The 14,201-nt window shown below is 41.5% G+C and overlaps 1 protein-coding gene across 1 annotated transcript; it reads left to right on the forward strand.

Annotated features, from left to right (window-relative positions):
* Positions 1 to 257: 257 nt before the first annotated feature.
* Positions 258 to 7,309, forward strand: F3 (coagulation factor III, tissue factor). The gene is made up of 6 exons (XM_054638371.2): positions 258 to 672; positions 1,571 to 1,685; positions 3,541 to 3,725; positions 4,104 to 4,285; positions 4,397 to 4,556; positions 5,352 to 7,309. The coding sequence occupies exons 1-6, from the start codon at positions 291 to 293 to the stop codon at positions 5,498 to 5,500; spliced, it is 1,173 nt and encodes a 390-aa protein (XP_054494346.2). The 5' UTR covers positions 258 to 290; the 3' UTR covers positions 5,501 to 7,309.
* The last annotated feature ends 6,892 nt before the right edge of the window (positions 7,310 to 14,201 follow it).

Here is a 14,201-nt window from a genome sequence, read left to right on the forward strand (position 1 = left end):
GGCACGCTGTGAGGGGATAGAGGATGTGATCTAGCTGAGCAGTTGTGTCCAATGTCCTGTGTGCCGAGGGAAGGACTGACATATTTAGCCCTTCAGAATGTACGGGATCAAAGTTAATTAACCCAACATCGCTTCTGCATGACCAGCTGCCCCACAGAGCAGCCACTTCCGAGCTGGGGTGTCCCTCGACAGCCAGCTAAATGTTTGCAGAAGATGAAGCTGGCTATCCAGTGGTGTCCAGTTTCACCAGAATTCCAAGAGGAGAAGGGAGGGGTGGTAACAAGGGCCTGATGACACCAAACAGGCAGAGGGACACGGACCGCAGGCATGTCCAGGTGTGCCCTCACGTCCAGCTCGGCCTGTGCCGGGGGATGCGGTGGCAGGGCCGCATCCCGCGGGACACGTCCGTCCCTCAGCGCCCCTCCCTCCCTTTCCTCGAAGATCCCGCGCTGTGTTTGCGCAACCCGGCGGTGCCCGAGCGCTTCCGCCGCGCTCCGTCCCCTCGCCCCCGCTGGGCGGCCCCGGGGCGCGGCCTAGGTCCCGCCTCTGCTCCATATATGCGGCGGCGGCCCGTCAGCCGCAGCTCCCTCACCGCGCCCAGGATGCTGCTGCGTGCCGCCGCCCCGCCACGGGCGCTGCTGCTCGGCGCGCTGCTGTGGCACCTGGCCGCCGGTGAGTGACGGCCCGCGGGACGGGACGGGATGGGATGGGGCGGGATGATATGGGAGGGATGGCGCCAGCGATCGGTCCCTCGGAGCCCCAGGACAGGGTGTCCCTGAGGGAGTCCGAGGAGAGCGGCCCCGCGCTGGCAGGCAGGGGACAGGGACGCTGGCCCTCCCTGCCCAGCGCTCCGCCGCCCGGCTGCCGGGGGCCGGGCGCCCCTGCGGGCTCCTCACTGGCCGCGGCCGTGCTGGGAGCGGGGTCGGCCTCGGGGGTGGGCAGCTGTAGTGAAGTCGCAAGATTTCGTCCCGTTGTTCCCAGCTCCGAGCTTGTCGAGGGGTTTCCAGAGGTTATAGGGTTGCGAGGGGTTTTCCCATCCGGCTTCGTCCTGGGCATTTCCCCGAAGCAGCTGTGGCTGGCCAAAAATGTGCTTGAGGGGGACACGAGCTCATCCCGGGGTGGCCTCTCTCATATACTGTAGGTGTGTAGGGTAACCACCGATTTTTACAGAGACTATCTTTCCTAAATATGTAAATGGGAATCCAGGAGCTAACGCTTGCTGCAGATATAGCTAGGGATGATTTTGAACTATGCCTCATTTGTTCAGTGCTTCATTCACGAGAATGTTCAAGCTTTTGTACCTTCTGCAGAGCTCTTGGATCAAAAAGGAACTCTAAATTACCTCATCAGTTTCAGAGTTAAAAGACAGAAAATAATTGTCTTCTCATTCTTCACTTCTACCAGGACACATTCCTTTAGTAAGATGAGCAGTCCTTTCCTAAGGGCAGGACTGAGCCTTTTCCCCCAAGAAAACGTTTCCAAGTTGCAATTAATGGCAACTGAACAATGACTGCAGGGAAACAGAAATTATATATTATATGACTGATGGCACTCTCTTCTGTATTTAAAGGCTCTGAAGACCCACCAACAGCAGTCAATATAACTTGGTCTTCAATCAATTTTAAAACTATACTACAGTGGCAACCAAAACCATCAGGCTACTTCTATACTGTAGAAATACATGGGTAAGTAGATAACACCATGATATGTTCGTTAATGGCAATTGAAGAAAATGAAAAGAGAACGTTTGAATATTTCTGAAAGGGAATGTAACAGGAAAAGTGCTCAAATACTGGGATTTAGGAAAATTGCCTAATACTTCTTAGTGTCTAACTATAAAAATATCAGGTTTAGACTTCTGGTTTTGCCCACTTTGGAAATGGAGAGATGAGCTTTAGATCAGTATTTCAGCTCTGGGGTTCAGTGCTGCTTGAGAGAGCCAGCCAGGATACTTTGAAGGAGTTGATACTCAACCTGACATACCGCATATTAGACAGAACTTTACCTTTTTATGTCTTCCAAGGTGTCTGGACTTGTGTCTTCAGTCTTGGGAGGTATCTAATAAATGAGTCTGCATTTTATTCTAATCAGTGAATCACAGTAATTAATAATTTTGTCTTGCTGGGTAATACTAAAAATTACCTTTGTTCATTTACCTCTGCCAAGATTTCCTCTGATATTATGTTATGCTATGATATTATGTTATGTTATGATACTATTCCTCTGATATTGTGTTTTATGTAAGCTGTAAAATATTGTAGATATAAACATAGCCAGCTTATGTGAAGTGCCTACTACCTCTTTCAAAACTGCACAAAACTTTCCATGAAGTTCAGTAATAAATCTGTGCTGGTTTTAGCTCCCATTTTAATACACAGAGCATTATTAAACGTGCCCTAAAGGGAAAATGCATCATCAAACTTCCTACATATTAATGAAAAAGTGATACTGTAGTCTCTACTGTCTCTAAAAGTGGCATATAAATGAGTGTTCTCTCATGACTAAAAAGTGAAATAGCAGTGTAATGGCTTAATGTTCTTTTTCATTCTTTAGGAGTGATTAGATTAATTGACTTAAAAGCACACACTTAGCAGAACACATTTTATGATATTTTTGAATCTGGAGTTTCTTTCCAGACCTTTCAGGCTTGCAAAAACCTGAAATCTGTTTGCCCGAGATTCAGTATAGAATCAGGTGTAGTTCTGCAGCAGAGGCATCTCTTTTAACTGAAGTTGCTATTATGGAGGACGTGGGATTAAATGTTTGCTTTCTTGTGTACGTATATTTACAAAATACATTTGTTTCATCAAAAAGGTCAAACCTCTATCCCTTTTCAGTGCATTTCTTGTGGCACTGTCCCTCACTGATCTGTGACAAAAGAAATCTGATGAAGTGAGAAGGGAGTTCAGCTGACTCTAAACAAGGAAACTTGATCTACTTTGAGAAAAAAACACTTTGTTAATATTCAAACAGGCAGCACTCGCTCTTCCAGTTGAGATCACACAATTTTTGCTCTCCTTAATTCACCAGCAAAAAGAGGGAAAAGAATTGAAGGATTAATATCTAATCTGGTTTTTTGTTCCTTCTTGTGAGGAACTAAAATGAGAAATTAACATTTTTCATAGTCTCATTGCTATCTTGCAAGTAAATGGACTTGCTTTCTATCATTTAAAAATCAAGACAAGTGCATGGTTCATGCTTTTTGTCAGTGTTTTTAAATTGCAATTCTGCATTGAAATTTGCTGCTACTGTCTGGTTCTTAGTGGCATTTGCATAAATGCAAAACCAAATGTGTCCTATAGCACATTTCTGTAATTAATATCAATCATACTTGATTTACTGAATTCTGCTTTGAATTGTGAAATACAGCTGTACAGGTAGTGACTTTTGAGCTTTTCTCCTTTTAGCCTGCAAGGCTGTTCTATTGGATGAGGGAAATCTATACAGTTTGAGGGGAAAAATGTTTTTTAATGTATCTAAATATGTAATACATATATGTCTGGTTCAAAAGTGTTGACATTTCCTTCTTGCTCTTTTCAGACAGACATCTGACGTGAAGAGAAAATGCATACAGACATCAGAAACAGAGTGTGATGTTACTGATGCGCTCAGGAATGTAAAGGAGACCTACACAGCACACATACTGTCTGTAAAGCCTGCGCAGGTGGATAACTTTGAAGAGCCACCTTTTGAAGTCTCTGAAAAATTTACACCTTATAGCCAGAGTAAGTAGGATTGTCATTAAATCTTACTATAAATTTATTTTCAAGATTACTTCTGTTGATTTAAACAAGGTTTAGATTGAGCTTAAAGGTTTTTTTCTATAGATTCTTATGATATTGGAAAAGAAGGTATAAAGCTTTCCCTGTTGTAGGGGAGAGTGAAAGATTTTAGTTTGTTTCTCATTTGTTTCTCACTGCTCTGAGTAGACCATTTAGTTAATATTATGTACTAGGTGAGGATACTTGTTTACAATTTAGGCCTTCACTGGCTTTGTAAATTTGTAATAGATTTGAGAAGGGAAGGTAATGGAGGGTGGAAGGAAAAAGAGTGTGTCGTATATAAATGATGTCATTTTTTAAATTCTAAAAATCTTTGTTTAGCTGTTATTGGAAAACCAGAGATAAAGGATTATTCACAAAAAGGTTCCAAACTGAATGTCGTGTTCAAAGATCCACTTACTCCATATATATTTCCTAATGGAAGCTTTATGAGTATTCAAGATATTTTCCAGCATGACCTGGAATACAAACTCTATTACTGGAAAGATCAAAGCTCTGGAAAGGTAAGGTCTAACTCTAGTTTTTGTTCTGTAATAATTGTTACATTCTATATAGTTACACAATTTCTGTGCTACCTTCATAGTTGACACTTGGAATATTTTTTTCCTTTACAGAAAGATGTAACAACAAAAAGCCATAATTTTGAAGTAAGCGTTGACAGTGGAAAGAACTATTGCTTCTATGTCCAGGCAATCATTCCCTCTCGCAGAGAAAATCGTAATGGCCTAGAAAGCAGGGTGCTCTGCACCAGTGTAGGAAGGAATATCTTAGATGGTAAGTATCAGATGAGGTTTGTCACTCAGTCTTTAATATTCTAACAAAAAACCCACATCTTTAAATTCTGGTGCCTGCAATGAAATAAACTATTTAACAGTTGGAACATGGAAATTCATGGGAAGACCTCACTTTAAGTATGACACCATCTTTAGTTAGTTGGAGCTGGTTTTAGGGTTTTGCCCAACTGTTTTGGTTAAAATGTCTCAATTGATGACTGGTGTCTGAGGTTCCAGATGTCATCACTAGCCTTCAGCTTCAGTTTTGTTTCCAATTGTTTTCCTTGGATCCTTCCAATAGCAAGTGCCATAGGAAGTGCTTGAAGGATTAGCTCTAAAACATAGAAGTGCTGGAAACCTGCATATCCATTTACTTGTAGAATGAACTGACCTTTAGTTATGCCAAAAACAGCTGATGAGAATAAGACTTTCTTTCTTGTTCTGAGGTCAGAGGTTGGCAGATAGACTTCTTTACTGGTAAACAAGTTAGCAAGTGTAGGTGAATCAGCCAGCCATTTCAGACTAGCCATTTGGATAACACTTTCTTCAATATACAGTCATCAATATTACTTAAATAATATCACATTGCTGTACTGTATCTTTCTTCTCCCCAAGTAAGAATATCTGCACTCTAGAAAAACTCTTCTAAAATGGCAAATGAACTCAATTTAGCTTTTTTATCCAGAGAATTTACCAAAAAAGTAATAAATTGCAATTTCATTAAAATTTAAATAGAAAAATCTTCTCTTGGTCTTTTCTAGATTGTAACCTCTTGGATATTTTTTTTCCTCTACAGAATATGGAACAGAAGTCTTTATCATCTTAGCAGTGATAGCAGTTGCAGTCATCACTCTCGCCATTGTCCTTCCCGTGGTTCTGTGTAAACGCAAGAAAGCAAAGAAAGCAAGAGCTGTGAGAGAAAAGGAGCTGCTTAATGGTGTCTAAGGAAAAAGTATTGCAGACACTAGTGGCAGAGCCAAAGCAGAAAAAACCCCAACAACAAAATTGGGTAATTGAGTGGAGCCTTTTAGGCTCTCTGAAACAGGAATTCTGAAGCCCAAATGTTATGTGGATTAAAAAATCCACTAGACAGCACAGACAAAAAATCCAGATATCAGGAAGCCCTGTGTTATTAGTGGCCAAAGGCTGGAGGAACATTCTGGTGATCTGTTACAATCATAGAATTATAGAATGTGCTGAGCTGGAAGGGACCCATCAGGATCATCGAGTCCAAGTCCTGGCCCTGCATGGGACCATCCCCACAAGTCACACCCTGTGCCTGAGAGTGCTGTCTAACAGCTTCTTGACCTCTGCCAGGCTGCTGCTGTGACCACTGCCCTGGGCAGCCTGTTCCAGTGCCCAAACACCCTCTGGGTGAAAATCCTGTCCCTGATACTGAACTAAAACCCTCCCTGACTCAGCTTCATGCTGGACTTTTGAGTCCTGTCACTGGTCATGAGAGTGAAGAGATTGGCAGCTGCCCCTCTGCTTCCTTTGGCGAGGTTGCTGAACTGTCTCCCCTCAGTGTCCTTTTCTCCAGGCTGAACAGACCAAGTGACCTCAGCCACTCCTCACACAGCTTCCCTTCTGGAGCCTTCACCATCCTTTGGACCCTCTCTAACAGCTCAATGTCTTTTTTGTATTGTGGCACCCAGAACTGCCCCCAGCACTTGAGGTGAGGCCGCCCCAGCTCAGAGCAGAGCGGGACAGTCCCCTCCCTTGCCTGGCTGTGATGCTGTCCCTGATGTCCCCAGGACAGGGATGTCCCTCCTGGCTGCCAGGGCACTGCTGGCTCATGTTCAACTTTCCCTTGACCAGGTCCCCCAGGCCCCTTTCTGTGGCCCCTTTCTGCTGTCCAGCCTCTCATTGCCCAGCCTGTCTGTACACCAGGCTTGCCCCATGTCAGGTGCCAAGCCCTGCACTTTCCCTTGTAGAGCTCCCTGTGGCTGGTGATTGCCTGTCTCTAAATTGCCAAGGTCTCTTTGTAGACAGATTTTTCCTAGACTGTTCCCAAGCTCCTTCTATTGTCCTGTCAAACAGGATTCTGAACTAGAGGTACTTTTAACTTGATCAGTGTGGCCTTATTGAGCCAGAAGATTTACAGTACTTGTGAGGGGAAAAAACACTACTTTTGAAAAATAGGTGTCCTTTACCTAACTAAAAGGAATATTTTTCTGTTTCTATGAAACAAACCCTGTATTTATCTGCCTCTTAACAATATTAACTGGTGAAATAATCTGTTAGTTCAGATGCGACAAAACTGCTACTATTATTTTTGCACTTCTTGGATAAAATTAACTTGGTCTGTTTATCTTTGGAAGCAGACAAAGGTAAACAAACTGAAACTACTGCACTGGCAACTTGTAAGAAACACTATTGAAGCAGGTACTTGCTATTTATCTGGAAAGTATATCCAGTTACACCTAGAGTTATATAGACAGGGGAGTCTGATAGTTCCAACTAAGTGTTAGAACAAAGACTTTGCAGGCTTTGAGTCAATAGTAACTCATTTCAGCAAGCACAGAATAGGTAGCAGTATTTACTGCATTTTGAACATCATTTTAATTAACAGTTGAAGAATGGTTTCTGTGGTGTAGATTCAAATAATCTTGGTGATGGGATTTGGAGATACCTGTTGCTTTGACTTGTAGTATTTATTTTATAAATGAGAATCTAATTTTTATACTGGTGTTATCTGTATTTATGATGGTAATTTATACTTTTCTAGTGAAATAAAGGTGACTGGAAACATAAGTCTTCCTTTTCAAAACAATGTACAGTATTCATTCCAGAACTAAATTAAATATACATTTAGGAAACTTATTTTGGGACAGCAGTGTAGGCAAGCTGCCACAATCTAACAAGTGTATAAAGCAGAATACCAGGGCACCTCCAAGGATAAAACTAGGAGAAGCCACAGTTCACAAATTGGAGGTTTTGAAGAGTCCTGAGTCACATTTCTGCTGTCCACTTACATGAGCAATTAGTCAGGGTTTGCATTCACAGCTTCTCCTTCCATTTGCACAGTGCTGCCTGTACTTGTGCTACTGATGTTCATTCAAGGCATTATGGGCCTGCCCCAGAGATGAGAACTGCTAATGATGGCTGTCAGCATACACAAACACAAAAACTCAAGAGAATAGGAAAAAATCAACTTGTAGTTGGAACTAACTGGTTGTGGATCTCAACACTTTATACATGCCTTAAAAGAAGATATCCACTGTATTCATGAGAAGGAATACCTTACAAAATTAATATCCCAATCAAACAATTTGTACAGAATCTTATTTTTATTTTTCATCCCTGCTGTACTATAGCTACCATCTGTGTATGGGTTAAAACTCCTGGGAATGTGTAAGTGTGGTTTATGGGGGGGTTTTCTTGGGTCTTTAATTCCTCTTTTTACAGAGGGAAGAAAAACACCAGAATTTCCCCCCCCAAAACCCTGTTTACTTCGTGATGAGCAATAAATGCTTAATGCATTTTCTGCTGGTGCATAAGCCTTGTATGGAGAAGGAATCTTACAACAGCAATCAAAAACATGAGAGCTCGTGGGAGTCAATTTAAAAACATTCCAAAGTTGTCATTATTACTTCCCTTCCCCAAGGCACTCTGCTTCCTCAGCTTCATTCAGTGCCAGACTCACAAAAGGGAAGAGCTAATAGGAAAAGGAAAGCCTGCAATTACAGCATAGCATTTATTAAATTAGACCATGCAGTTGCTTGTCATAAACGACACAGTATGCTTTAAATCATTCTTCATTACTTAAAGAGATGCTGGGTTTGTTCTGAATATGGGGGGAGGGAAGGAGGGGAGAAGAGACACCCACAGAAATGCAAACAAGTGCCTTAAATGGTGAAAGAGAGACCCCTGACTGTACAAGTTCTGGAAGTCTGAAGCACTTCTGTTTCCTAGCTGCAGTATGTTATCATCCAACAATGCTGAGTAACCAGCATCACGGGGCTCACAGATCCTATTTCAAAGAGGGTGGTTTCTGTTTGTGGAGACAGTTGAGAAAGGGGCTTCTTAATTGCAAACTTCTGTAAGTTCTATTTCTTGGGCTGAACCCACGCAAAATGTTTTAGGCAGAGACTTTCTCAGAGTATTGGGTTGGGCAGAAGTTGTTATACCAATAAAGGTGTTGTCACTAGGAAGAAAGACTAGGCCCACACATGTGGCCACTTCAACATTGTATGGATTTAAGGTGAAGGCAGACACACAGGGAATGGATATGAGAAAGGGAAGGCTTTTCCTATGCACCTAAGCTCCCTGGCTCCTCTTCTAAGCAGGTTTCTGTAAGCAAGCATGTTTTTATTGATGCTCCCTATTCCCCTGTTCCACTTAGCTCCATCATCTGAAAAAGGTATCCAACTATTTCAAATGGATGAATACATTTACATAGCTCCCTCACATAGTATTTGTGTCCTCTCCTTGTACAAGTGATTGTGTAACACTGCACACTTTAACAAGCCTGCTTTAAAACCACATTCTTCTTCACACAGGCAAATAAAGGCTGATGCTGTTCTGCTACTTTTCTGTCAGTCCTAACAGCAACACAGACAATAAAACTACTGCCATTACTTAAAATGAACCACTGTAGAGAACTTCATAAGTGTACGATGGATATGGCAGCAAACAGCTTAGCTATTTCTAGCAGACTCAGCTTTCCAGTGTGAGAAGGCTGCTGCTGAGAGGCATGTAATGATAAGAACGTGATTATGAGCTTAACTTGGATCACTAGTTATGTGGCAACTCGGGACAAAGAGTTTTCTGCATGAAGTGAGAATAAACAGCTGTGATAGATTACCCTGTCAGTTCAGTTTTGTAAAGCTGATTATTTTGCAGGTTAGTAGTGATTGCCACAGCTTCAGAAACCTTGTAATATACATTACCAGATCCAAGAGTAATTAGAATAATCTTCTAATTACACAGAATTTATCCACATACAACAAACCATGCTTTCTATAGTCTATGTTTGTCCTGGTGTGCATGTTTGAGAATGACAGGAAAAGAACAACCTGCTGGACAGGACAGAAGCAGGAACTGGTCAGCTGAAAATCTTTCCACAACCCTTAGGTGTGGTGTTACTCACCATGGCATATGCTCCCTCACAGACTACGCCCAGTCTGTCCCTTACAAAGACAAACTGCCACAGAGAGCTGCCCTTCCCTTGTTTGATTTGTGTGTCCTCCAGTGCTCTACAGCAGAACTTCTAGCAAGGCTCAGGACATAAAGATGTGCTACAGATCTCTTCCTTACAACATAGATTGAGAAACCTTCCCACCGTGAGATCCTTCTGCTTCTTCTGGCACAGGCTCTCATTCAACCCATGGAGCCTCCTCTTGCAGCATCCCCCAAAGGACCCAGAAAGAACATCTTTCCCTGTAACTCCTCAGCCTCTAACTGTAGCTGAATTAGCCAAGTTCACAGCAAGATTTCCCTCAGGGATGGTTTCTTCCAGAAAAACCTGCCAGTACCTGGTTATAAACATGCAGCCACCTTGACTGCCTCCAGGGTTTCACTGCCAGGCTGTCTCAGATGTCCAATTGCAGAGGTTGTGCCCATTTCTCATCTTGTCAAAAGTGACATATTTGTGTGACTGGCTCCTGTAAGAAGCTTGAAATGCTTCTGCTCCTGGCTTCCCCTGGCTCTTTTGTTGATGTTTCCCTTCCTCTCCTCCATCCCCTACTCATTCCCATTACTTATTTTTCATGAGAGATGAACCCTCTGTCTTATTTCTTCAGACAGGTAGGCAGGATCTCACTTTAATAATAATATAGAATCTGAATAAATCCATATCTCTTAATCACAATCAGAAACATATTAATAGCATGGAAGCATTATTTTTTTACCTTCTACAGCTCCCCTTGGCCAGTATTATTGAGACAGTAACTTTCAGAACATTCACTAGCACTGCTCCAAGTACCTCACCGCACCTAATTAAAGTGTAATTTTTTTAGTTTCTTGTTTAAAATAGCAATGAAATTATTAACATGAACTTTACAGTTCCAGATCTCATTTATACTCCCTGATGCATTTTCTCCTATTTTTATTTTCAAGTTTTCTACCTTATTACTTCAAGAAATATTTAAGTAGCAAAGTACTGGCTGAAAAATATTTCATTAAAAGAGGTTTAATTAAAACTCACCTTCCTTTCAACAGAGAAATATTTTCCCAGTGAGATGACATGGTAATTTTTAAATTAGTTATTCAGTAATTACACAACTCAATCAGCTAATGTACTAGAAGAGCGAGAGTGACAAGTGAGATTTTAAAACCTACTCCAATAGGAAGCACTCCTTATTCAAGGGAAAAATGTGGGTTTGTTAGTTGAGTTTTTTCATTTTAAAGAGTGCATCCTTGATTAACAGAAAAAGTTTTCCCTCTGTCGCCTTCATACTTTACCATCCCTTCACCTCAAATATGTACATCTCTACAGAGATAATACCCACTCTGATTTCCCAGCTTTCCACTTGATTCTTACATGATCACTTGCTTCCAGAGAGCACCGAGGGCGACCACAGCCGTGTGTCAGCGCTGCGGGACCGTCACCCCGCAGCCATCCATGGGAGCAGCGCCCCTGCACGTACAGCTCTACCCTAAGCCATCGCCTCGGCAGGAATTCTGCAATCCGCGTCTGCTTTCTGTGCTTCTGAGCCTAGAAAAGGTGACACCAAGTGGTAAAAAGGGGCATAATCAGCACATTAACAATCCAAATGTTCATAAGTGACTAACACACTTAGATCCAGTTTGAATCCGGATTTCACCAAAATTTGGAGGAAAAGGGCACGAGAAATGTATAAGATTCTCTTTTCTAATAATGAAAAGGAACAGAGAGACTGAACATCTCAAAAAGATCTGATATTAAGGGCAGGAACATCTCCTCCTGAACACATTCTATGTCCTATACAGTGCTTCTCTCTGACAGCTTCTCCAGGAATCTTGGACTGCAATATACCCTGTGCTGTCCAATATTCAAACATTGCTGGAAACAAGGCCCCAGTTAACAATCCATCAGTACTTACCTATTGTTTGCAAGGTGGTGTTGAAACCTGCACAAAACCTACTCCCTTCTCCTGACAAACCTCTTTAGTCTCAGAAACTCAGGAATAGCTCAGAATTAGATTTTCATGCTGACTGCTCAGCTTCTTACTAGACTTTCTTTCCTCAGTATCCTTCAAACAGAAAACAGAGTCCTCTTACTGCCCTTTTAACTCTTAGAGGAACAGACTAAGTACCTTACAGAAAGAACTGTAGTCTTCTAGAAGTACTGGGAAATGTTTTACTACTACTGCACATGTCATAATTGAGCTGTAGAAGCCCTGTGAATTATGCTGAAGTACAAGCTATGTTTGTAACTGTGATAACATAACACACTATTCCAGTGGCAAGGAAAAGAAAGGCAGGGGAGGAATAGCTGCAAGGCAGCTGTGTTTGAAACTGGGGCTATTTTGGGCCATATGTGCTTTGAGTTCTGCTGAGCCTGTCTTGAAAAAGCAACCCCAAAAACACCTTTTGAAAAAAATTACTTTCCATTCCACACCCAGTGATAGGCACAAGAAGTCAAAACATGTCTCAGCTGAGAGGCTGCTCTTCTGTACCTGTCTCTCAAGCAGGTCCCTACAGAACAAACTCTGAGACAGCAAAATACATGGTGCCTGCAGGAGCTACTGTCTGTCAGACACAGCCCTACTGTGTCTGTTCCAAAGTTCCAACACAACTATTTTCAGAATTGAAAAAAATTGAAAGTTTTTTTTTTCTTAATCTAGTTAGCATTGATGGGCTGCAGTTTGACCTTGGCTCTAATTCCCTACTATGCTCCAAAAAGCTTTTCAGAGAAGTCTTGTTGCAATATATAATATTGCATCCAAGTTTTAAGAAGCCTCTGGCACACATGCTTTGCTTTTTAATCACTATTTTTTCCCAACACATCAACCCCTCTATAGATACTTCATCTTTCAGTGTGTTACCATATCTGTCCCATCAGTTGCTTCTGATATAGCTGTGTTTAGCTGTTGCTTTTGTTCTAACACATTACTGAAGTAAAATACTATAAGTAAGTAAATTAAGCTAAAGAAACATTATCTTATTTTGGGGAGCACCTTTACACTTGTCATGATTCACAGTGATTAAAACTAGTCAATTGGTTTTTAGGACCTACTTGCACTAAACAAATCAAGATAAGAAGATTAAGGGTATATTTGGTTACATAGAATGCCTCTTCAATTGCACACATGAACTGTCTTTCAAAGCAGCCTCCCCCAAACTTTCAATAAACAACATTAAAAAATCAGCTTTGATTTGGGCCAAACCCAAGTCACTTTAATGGAGAAAATTTGCTTAGTCATGTAGGTAGAGCTCCCTATTTCTCCCCAAGTAAACCAGTCTCAGCATTTTTTTTGGTCTACACAGAATTGACCTCATTTTTCCAGTTCTGTTCTATTTTGGTTCATCATGTGTAGATGCGACTGGTTTCCCAAAATGAGAGATGGGTGGGAAATGAAGGATGGTTTGTGGACAAGCAGAGCAGGGAACAGGGCTGGGCATTACAACAAATGTGCTCCTTTCACAGTAAAAGCAATTGTGTTCAATCTTTATGGTTCAGACTTGCCAAAGGTCACCAAGAGAGAGGTTTCTAAGCAGTGTAAGAGAGACTGTGATTAAGTCTGGTTTGTGAAAGATATATCCCACATAAGCAGAGTATCCAAGTTTCCCTTCTCTCCCATACAAAAATGCCAGCTGGATGATTATTCTTGCATTGTAGCATTCATTGCAGGATTACTGGCAAAATGTCTTCAGTTTCCCAAGTCAATCCCCAAGGAATTTGCTTAGGCATATTATTCCTATTAATCCCTGAATTTACTGTATTTTCCAAATTACTCCCTTAAAACAGCTTCTGTCTGTGAAGTTCCAGGCTATTTGTCACCTGACTCTGCTTTTAAATTCAAGGAAAGAAAATTATGCAGAAGTTCAAAGAAGGCTTTGAAGATAACATTTTTTCTAAGGTTTTTAACATGAAAGACAAGCTGCTTTCATAATAACCTAACTTGGCTATATTTCTTTTTCAAGATGAATGATAGAATGGTTTGGGTTGAATAAAACCAGTTTCATCCTCTGAGTACATGTGACAGGATGGATTTCATCAGAACATATAAACAAACATAGGGACCTGCAATGTGCACAGCCACTCTAAACTTCCCAGTGAAGTTTCAGGCATCGTAATAAAAACCTGACTGTGTCCAGACCACTGGCAAGAGCCTTGAACAACAACATGTGAAGAGAAAACCAGCCAACCCACCTTCTCCTGACACAGCTGCACATCCCTGATTAGAAAAATCAAGAAACCCCTCTCCATGCTCAGGAAAGAGACTTGCACAAACCATGTGGCTATGTACACCTGAGAAAGAAGCAAATAGATCATACATAGAAATAACTGCTTTGAACAGCAGCCTTGTAAGCAGATTTGAACTTGTACACTTGATTTTCTTGACAGATTAAAGTTGTGGTTTATTTTCTCTATAAAACCTTGTCAACCTTTTCACCCCACTATTTTTTGCAGTGGGATTTCAGGTGATCATTACCATGGATGTTTCTATGGACATCTCATGGTACCAATGACAGTTAAATTTAAATTTTAATAATGGAT

The sequence above is a fragment of the Agelaius phoeniceus genome, chromosome 8 (assembly GCF_051311805.1).
Source record: "Agelaius phoeniceus isolate bAgePho1 chromosome 8, bAgePho1.hap1, whole genome shotgun sequence".
Classification (NCBI taxonomy): domain Eukaryota; kingdom Metazoa; phylum Chordata; class Aves; order Passeriformes; family Icteridae; genus Agelaius; species Agelaius phoeniceus.